The following is a 9,544-nucleotide window of genomic DNA, read 5'->3' on the forward strand; positions in this document are numbered from 1 at the left end:
AGGTAATGGGACGAGGGTCCTGGGCCTGTTAAGTGGGACAAACCCCCAAGAAGGGTGATCTAAGAGCAGTGGGACTTTGCAGAGCTTATGGAGGGAGAATATTGAACTGAGAGAGGGAAAGAAGGGTTTTACTTGAAAGAATGGAGCAAGCCAGAGTTTACAAATTGACCAAAGAGGAACTGGACTCCCAAAGAAAACTTCAGGAAGAACAGCCAGGAGATACAAGAACATATATGAATGTCCAAGTCTGAAACAACAAATCCTCCCAAATCTTCCTTGACGTCTCTTTTATTCCTTGAAGGGGGTGGCAAGCTGCCTGCAGTGCAGTGGCTTAATGAGTGCTGCCGTGCGGGGGCCCTGCCCAGCAAGTGCCCTCGTGTCCATGCAAACCAGGTGGTGCCAGTCTAAACCTCTCTATCTCCTCCTGATCTGGTCCCAGGTTAATAATTGTTTCCTCAGATTTGAGAGCACCCTTCTATACTGCCATCATCTTCCTCAATCATTTGTGAGAGTAAATAATGAGTAACCTAAGTAACCAGAGCAATAAAAGTGATGTATGCGTTTGGCAGTGGATTTTGCCATACCTCAACAAACTCAGCCCAGACATACAACAAAGTGTTTACATTACAGCAGTGGGAAAAGTGCTGAAGAGTTGACTGTAACTCTAACAACAGTTTTCGTTTAGACAGGAGTACATGTCAAATTTCATGTTACACTAGCTCCCCATGCTCTGCATGGTTTACTGTTTTGCAAACCTTCCACCATGGCCCACTTCATTCCTTGGAGGTTTCTGGTTTAGCATTTCCTTAAAAGTTGCTGCCTGAAAGTACTTTTCCCCCTTCATCAAAGCACATGGTGTACTTGAGGCTGAGTGGATCATTTAAAAAATCGGGATCAGGAGGAGAGTACCATTGGCATGGAATAGTGAGGATAGTTGTGATTGCAGGTTTATGACATCTGTAGCAATTGATAGTAGTTTAAAAGTATCTTAAAGTGATTTCTTACAAAAATTAAAAGTCTAAACAGGTTTCTGTAGTTTTGAAAATATATGTGGGGTTTGGAGATAGCTTTCTTTTTAAAATTCCACTGCACTTCCAAAAGTTTAGCAGGTGACCCCCAGATTTTCTCTTCTTTGAAGGTGCAGGTCCGTAACAGTACTCAGGTGTTGACAGATGCCTTATGACAGTCCCCCACCACCTCACCCCGGCGGTCCTGCAGGTGCTGAAGGTTGTAACTATGTGCAAAACAGTCTAAAAACTGCCTCAGCATCTCAGATAACTTTCAGGGAATTCACGTGACTACTCTTGAGGATGATTTGTAGCTTGATGTGCTCTTCTCTGTCTTTGTGGTACAGCCTTCCACCTTCTCTGGAAACTCTTCACCCACAAGTAACCTGCACTAAGGGCTCGTATCCGTACGTCTGGTTTGTATTGGAGACTGGAGATTCTTGTCTCCCGCCTCTTAGATGACAGCTGTGCAGGAGCTGTCCAGTGTTTTTAAGGGTGTAAAGGACAATTTGGGGTCTGGATTTGCAACTTCAAGTGAGGATTCAGTGCTTGGGCGCTCTAGAGGAGAGAATTTACTTCTAGAGGAAGTAAATTCGTGGGCAGAGCAGCTGCTTGAAGTCTTGCACCTTACCCTTTTCCAGGGTGGATAGTTTAGGCTTTTTCTTTCTAAAGGATTTCCACAAATCAGCCTCTTCAAACACCCAGGCTGCCCTAAAACGCCACTTCAGCGGTGCAGACTCCACTGGGCGTTACGAGTTCTGACGAGAGCAGTACTGCGCTCAACTGCATGATTGAAACTGGAGAACTGGTTTTGCTTAAAGATTAAAAATACATTGCTGCAGCAGCACAATTAACATGGAATATATAAGGACCAGCATTTTACACTGTGCAGTGAGAACATGGTGGCTATCTGGGCGACTGGGCGGTTTCTCTTGCAATTTACACTCTTCCCTGTTTTCCTGATGGGAGCTGTAAGTTCCTGCTTATACTTCTCTTGCTGTTGTGAGCTGTGGTCAGAGCAGGGCAGCGGAGGGCAGCATGCAGGGGGACAGTCTCTCAGAAATGGGATCCTGACTCGAAGTTGGATTAGGAGGTAGGGGAGGAGAAAGGGAAGTGTGGGCAGGGGAGTGGTATAGAAGATGTTAACCGTGTGCCTTTCCGGGGCTTGCTCTCAGATGTATATAGAGTCTTCTGAAGTTTTAGGAGTTGTAGCTCTGTTCTGTTTACTGAAGTCTTTTTCTTGCTCCTTTTCTTTTTTTAAACAATTGTCTAACTAACTTGTCTAACTGCTGTGAGTTCCAAGCTGGAGCTTCCACTTACTGTAAGCTGCACGTTAATAAAACTGAACTTGGCTGCTTAAAAGGGGGACTTTTGTTATGTGTAACACCAAGCAGTGGTTCAGCAAAGACAAAATCCCTGAAACTTTTAATTTAGTGGGTTAATTAATAGCCATGCTGTTAATTGATTTTGGGTTTTTTAAGAGTTTTTAAAAAAAACCCTGAGATATGTATCTGGAAACTTTAGAGAGGACACAGTAGAGCCTCAGAGCTGTATCTCGTCACAAATTGTCTTGTGTTTGCCTTTCCTTATTTACCCAAAAATCCAAGCTCTTTTAGTGGAAGCAGATAAGAGACACTCCAGTAAGACGAATCCTGCATAAAGCAGTATCACATACTAGCGACTATCACAACAGCTTCTTCCACTTTTGCCAGAAAGATGTAAAAAAGGAGGACAGGGGTATGATTTTGATTTCTGTTCAGTACAGTTCTCAATTAATCTAGCAGAAGCGTTGCCTCTTTCCTGACTGTGCCAGTGCCAGTGTGCTGTGGTGCTGGTTTTTCTTCTTTCTCTCCAAGCTACAGTGGAGATCAGTTCTCTAGTTTTAGCTGTAGAATATTCCTAAACAATAGCTGTTCTGAAGATGGCTCCTCTGGATTATTTTCTAAGTGCATGCTCTGTGTAACTCTTTCTTTAAAAGTTAAGTGTTCCCTGCAGTTAATTCTTTGGAGGGAATGTGTAAACTATCAGAATTCGCTGGTGCCTAAAGACATATCTAGAAACAATGACACAAAACAGAACAAACACACCATGGGGGGAGCTGCAGCTTTTTGAAGAAGTGTGACTCAAATCTTCCTGCCAATTCTTTGTTTGCTGTAAATGAACCTCTGAAGAAAATTTGTCAATGCTATATGAAAAAATGTCAGGAAGCAAAGAACATCCTTGTGTGAGCCCATTAAATGGTATTTTTTTGGAAACTGCCGTACACTGAGAGATGAAAATCAGAATTACCCAGGTAGGTAAGTTTCTTTCTTACATTAGAACTATGCAGATTTTTCTCCTTCTTGTCCCAACCTCGTATCTTGAAAGCACAACACCTAGTGGGAGATCCTAGGAACTTGGGTGATTTTGCCTCCAACATTAATTAATTTTTGGTTTTTCAGAGGAAGCCAGGAAGTTATTAGACCGCTTGACCACTAACATTTTGCTTTCTCACTCACAGAATGTGAACGGTATAAAGTACCATGCCAAGAATGGCCACAGAACGCAAATCCGCGTCCGCAAACCCTTCAAATGTCGCTGCGGAAAGAGTTACAAGACAGCTCAGGGCCTGCGGCACCACACAATCAATTTCCATCCCCCCGTGTCTGCTGAGATTATCAGGAAGATGCAGCAATAACATGCTGGTCACAAATGTGCCAAGAAATCCTCACCAGCAGTTGCTGATTTTGAGAACAGCCACCTTTTTCAGGGGAAGCATTCAGCAACCCTTCAAAAAAATTAAATGCATGCTTTAAAATTTTCTGTAATTTTGGAATGATGTATCTTTGTAGAGTTAATGATTTTGTACATTTGCACATGTAATCATCATACCCATTTTCATTACTTTGAGATAAGGTGCTATAAAAGCTATATAGGTTCTTCAGAACATTTTTCTCCAAAACAAACAACAACAAAAATTAGGGGGGCGCTGCGTATTTAGTTGTACTGAAGTGCTGAATAGGAGTAAGAGGAGGAGCGCTTGGCACTGACATCCTTTCAAGATTGTAATGTCATGAAGACTTTCAATGCATCTGTCAATGTGTGTGCAAAACCAAAACGATACCACCCTCGTAAAACTAGAGTTAACATGCCTTACATAATGGAGTTATCAGTGGAGTAGCAAGTCTTTTAGGTAATGGAAATATAAATAAGAAAGAATGTTTAACATAATATGCTAAAAATATTTTCATACTTTAATAACATACATAAAAAGGTGTGCTTGCTGTATTTTATATTATCTTGCGAATCTTTTTTTTTTCTCCCTCTTGAAATGCTGAAAATCTTGCCATTCGAACTTGTAAACAATCACTTTAGTGTTAGAAATTACTACTTTTTTTTTTTTGTACGAGATGTCATATTATGTTCATGCCCATCAAACTTTTGAGGACCAATATCCCAGTCCAGCTAAATATTTACCCCTGAACTATCTGTTAAAAAGACACTTGGAAATACTTAAGTGCAAATTTATGTGTGTGTGAGAAACAATTATCTTCATCTCAGATAGATGAAGTTTTAAAGCACTTTGTAGTTCTCTATTGCCAACAGATTTAATGTTTTATGTGTTGCCAATTCTTGCAACTACTGTACGAGCATGTGCCTGTGGTTGCAAATAAAAATTGAAAATTCTACGCATGGTTTAAGGAGGTCCATTATTTGTGCTAAGGGAGCTTCTAATCCCTCTCCCTCATGTTCATTGTATATTGAGATTTTCTTTGTGCATTTTTTTGTGCTTCTCATTGTAGGTCACTGCAATCCATTTGGAAGTGTCTGTTTAGCTTTACAATAAATTTTGCTAAAATACGACATATGAGCCTTATTGAAGATTAAGTGCTTCTTGCAGCAGGTGGTCAGAGACTGACTTAGAACAAAAGCCAACAGGAGAGCGCTTCGTGTCTGGACCATACCTGAACCTTTGTTGCTTACCATCCTGCCTTGAGCATTCTTCTCTCACAAGTGCTATTCTCGGAGTTCCAGCTGGTCAGGAGTGGAGGCAGGCGCCCCTGCCCCACCCCAGCCCAGCACCATTTCTTACAGCATGAGGCAGAGGGAGGAACTTGCCATGTTAAACACAGTAATTGCCTTTGCTTTAGTTCCTGATCTTCTAAGTGCAAAAGAAGGCTCAAATAAAGGAAACATGAGCTTTCCCTCATTTTTTTTTCCAAAGCTTTAAAGGAAAAAGTTGTAAGGATGCCAATTACCTATTCTGTAAGTGTCTCATTAAAACACTTAGGCATCATCCTAATGCATAGGCATTTAGAACATCCATATTGAAATAAAACACTTTTTCAGCTCCTAGAGAGGTGACTGTGCTTGCACTGCACTGTGCTGTCAGCCAGCTATAAAGGATGATCCAGACATGAAAGTTATACCAGTACACACAAGGCCCCAGGTGGCCGCTTCCCACCTTCTGCAGTTTTGGCAACAGATCTGGCCAACAAATAAATTTTGGCTCTGCTCCTAGTGCAAGAAACTACAGGCTGGGTAAGTGAGCTCATTCAACAGCTAAACAGTCATAAAACGGCATTGTTGCATGTAAATTCCTTTCAACTATAAAAATGAAATTCCAGTTTCTATTTACCTATTCATTGTGACAGTATTATTAAAACAGGTAAAGATGGGACTATTTTGTTATACTGTGTATAGTGAATGTATTGTACTGTGTCTGTGAAAAGTGTGCTTTAAATTATATTTTCATATGTTTTGTTGGGGACAAAGTACTTTAAGTTTGAAAGTGACAGAGGTTTGTTTTAGAACTGAAGGCAACTTAAAGAATTCCTGTCGAGAAAGCTGCTTATAAATGTAAATCAAATCCCATTTAAAATAAACTGCCTCTGACCTAAAAAGACTGCTCTTTGCTTGTTACTAACCGTAAGAGTTACATTCTTGGGCTGGACTTAGTCTTGTATATTTTACTTCAGTATCATCAAACTCTGTATTCAATAAACACCTGAAGCAACTCAAGCACTACAGCACTAATGCACAAAATTACACAGAATGCTACGGGCAGGGGTTGAAGAGTATTTTGAAACAGCTGTTTCCTTCCAACATCACAGCAGGGTGCAGGTTACCAGATAAAAATCAGTACTGATGCTTCAGAAGGCCCCTTTGAAGGGCAGGATATGGGTTACTTTTCTTCTGAAGGCTTTCATAGAATCATAGACTCATAGAATCATTAAGCATTAATCATTAATTAATAATAATTAATCATTAACCTCAAGGATCATCAAGTCCAACCGTCAACCCACACCACCTAACTCACTAAACCATGTCCCTAAGCACCACATCTACACGTTTCTTGAACACCTCCAGGGATGGTGACTCCACCACTTCCCTGGGCAGCCCGTTCCAATGCCTGATCACTCTTCCAGTGAAGAAATTTTTTTGTAATATCTAGCCGTTTAGGAGGTTTACTCTCCTGGTGCAACTTGAGGCCATTTCCTCTTGTCCTATCACTTGTTACTTTAGAGAAGAGGCCAGCACCCACCTCACTACAACCTCCTTTCAGGTAGTTGTAGAGAGTAATGAGGTCTCCTCTCAGCCTCCTCTTCTCTAGACTAAACCACCCCAGCTCCCTCAGCCGCTCCTCATAAGACCTGTGCTCCAGACCCTTCACCAGCTTCACTGCCCTTCTCTGGACCTGCTCCAGCACCTCAATGTCCTTCTTGTGGTGAGGGCGAATCCCAGGATTCAAGGTGCGGCCTCACCAGTGCCGAGTACAGGGGCACAGTCACTTCCCTAGTCCTGCTGGCCACACTATTGCTGATGCAGGCCAGGATGCCATTGGCCTTCTTGGCCACCTGGGCACACTGCTGGCTCATGTTCAGCCGGCTGTCGACCAGCACCCCCAGGTCCCTCTCTGCTGGGCAGCTTTCCAGCCACTCTCACCAAGCCTGTAGCCTTGCAGGGGGTTGTTGGCACATTCAGAAACGCACTTCAGTCAGAAATGAAGTGGCTGTTACTAGGGAAGGAGAAACCAGTGAGGCTGTGGCGGAGGTATTTGGCTTCTGCCATGTACCTGCACATTCACCAGGCAGGCTGCTTTAGGCAGGTGGCTCTTTAACAGGGAAACTATTTCAGTAATTCCCTGTATTACACACAGCTAAGAGAGGTCTCTGCTTTGGCACAATCAAGTTTTGAGGTTGTCCTGCCTGTGCAGGATACCAGCCTCTGAGATTTCATAGGTCTTTAATAATGTAACTAATAATATTTTTGTTTTATAGCCTGTTCTAACTGTTTTCACATGCTGTTTAGTTATGGTAAGAAAAAAAATTGACAAAGTATTCTTTCAGAACTTCCATGCCTTACCTTAGACCACTTCTTGACATGAAGTTCACAGTTTAAAAAAAAAAAAAAAATCTAAGACTTAAAATGGAACACAGAGGAATGACATAGTAGCTACCCAAGACACTGTGATTTATCTACGTTGTGCAGCTTTTACTAAATCCTGCACTGAACAGGATATTGAACATGTTCACAAGGGAACTGTAGACAACAGAAGCTACTCAAAACCTTAATCCCCAAGGCTCTCTCTGAAACGGGAAACATAAATAGATGTGAGCAACAGTCATACAAAGCTGAAATATCTTTTACTCTAAGTACGTAAAGCCTAAATTCTGGTTTATTTCAAATTGAGCAGCAGGAAAAAGGACCACTGACTCCATGAATAATTTTGCTTTTAATGTCACAAGACTACTGTACAACAAGTGGAAAGCAAATTTACTTAATACAGTTAAAGTAAATAGAAAATGTTTAGATATACACACATGGTTTTACTTACTGGAAAGAAATACATAAAGCTAAAACGCAGAAGGTTTTAAAAGCCCGAAGCCAAAAGGAACACAATTCACTGTTGTGAAAATATAACAATATTTTCTACTGAATGCAATTGCAACATAATGGCAATATTTTTTTTTTTAAACAATTACTTTTAGGCATTTAAGCACAGCAGTTTCTTTCAACTCAAAAATACTGCCTTCAGGCATAACGTACTTAATTCAACATTATCCCTTAAGGCATTAAACATTCCATATGTAAAACTGAAGTAGTTGCCATTACTTTTGTTGCAAGCATGTAATCTCACAGTACATGCATCTACCTTTGAGAAGTGTACTAGAAAACTGTATTTTCATAGGGTAAGTTATGTAACTTTCTGATTTAACTGTTACTCAAAGAAAAACTACAGAAATTTGCTAGGAGAAACATCTCTTTATTACATTTTTACTCACGCCTCAGTTATCATGGTCAAGAGAAACCACAGGTGTTTGGGTGGCTTTTTGTATGTAGCAGAAGAGCATCATGAAGTGGGTCTCATTTTTTCTGAGGCTAAATCATTCCCGTGTACTTAAAAATTCCACTGAATAGGGGAATAAATAGCTACATACACAACAAGGTGGGGGGTTGGGGGAGTTCTTTAGTATAATGTTAGGAGAGAGAAGATAACCCAACAGCGGCTAGTGGCTCCCATCAGAGTACATCAGCTGTTAATGAGAAGTTTGCGCTGTTACAGAAAAGCTGCACTGGTTTTGTTCCGTGGGTGGACTACTCAAAAGTTGGGGTTTTGTTAAGCTACACTACAAACCAAAGTATTTAATCAAAATTTAATACGTTCTGATCAAAGTGTGTCTGAACGTGCCTCTCAAACCCTTGCTGGTCATAGTCGGGTGGGAACTGCTCACTGCACATGGGGCACACCTTCCAGTGGCTCTCCACATGTTCCTCAAACTTGCTCTGGTCATAGTTAGGTGGAAACATCACATCACAAAGAGGGCATTTCTTCTGCACATCAAAGCTTCATGAGGAGGTGGAGAGAAAGAAAAAAGGAAATGGTTATTTAATCTGCTATTGCAGAATAAAATATAAAAGTCAGATCCTGTTGCCACCGACATTAAGAGCTTTACTACAAACCAATTTGAGCAGACTTTGTATCTAGGCAAGTACCATACAGTTAATTTAAACATCTTTGCTGAAAGTGCTCAATACAGTAAAAAGCAGTTTTACAGAGGAATTCCAAAATAACCTGGCATTTTAAAAGCAACATAATTTTGACAGAATTCCAGCTATCACTGAATACAAATATATTGTATGTCTTAATGGCCAAGCAGTTTCATGGGAAACCACTCTCTCTGCTCATAAATGCTTGCTCTTAGCAAACATAACACTTTATAAAAGCTCTAAACTTAGGTTCACATAAGGTTGGAAAGAGCAGGGAAAAAAACAAAAGTTATTCATTCATTTACTGAAAAAATTGTTGAAATTCCATCAAAATAAGGTATAGCACAAATAGTCCAAGTAGTCTCACAGAATATTCTCTGGTAGTTAACTAAACAAACATACATTGAAAATGCTTAATAGTTTTTCATCAGCACCCCTGCCTTGAGTAAAAAAAGTCCAGTTATACAGAAACCGATCCATGCTGTTAAAGACCATTTAACGATAACATTTACCTGGAATCAAAGCAGAAACCTGTTCCACGTTCATGCAAGAGAAGACTTGGAGGC

The 9,544-nt window shown here is 40.7% G+C and overlaps 1 protein-coding gene across 1 annotated transcript in view; it reads left to right on the forward strand.

Moving 5' to 3' along the window:
• The window catches only part of JAZF1 (JAZF zinc finger 1), a 31,236-nt gene extending 25,346 nt beyond the window's left edge, over window positions 1-5,890 (forward strand). The window contains exon 3 of the mRNA XM_010077537.1: window positions 3,508-5,890. Within this exon, the coding sequence (XP_010075839.1) occupies window positions 3,508-3,684 (177 nt within the window). The 3' untranslated portion in view covers window positions 3,685-5,890. The remainder of the gene's footprint in view (window positions 1-3,507) is intronic.
• Window positions 5,891-9,544: the final 3,654 nt, after the last annotated feature.

This window comes from Pterocles gutturalis, unplaced genomic scaffold, assembly GCF_000699245.1.
Source record: "Pterocles gutturalis isolate BGI_N339 unplaced genomic scaffold, ASM69924v1 scaffold51188, whole genome shotgun sequence".
Lineage (NCBI taxonomy): Eukaryota > Metazoa > Chordata > Aves > Pterocliformes > Pteroclidae > Pterocles > Pterocles gutturalis.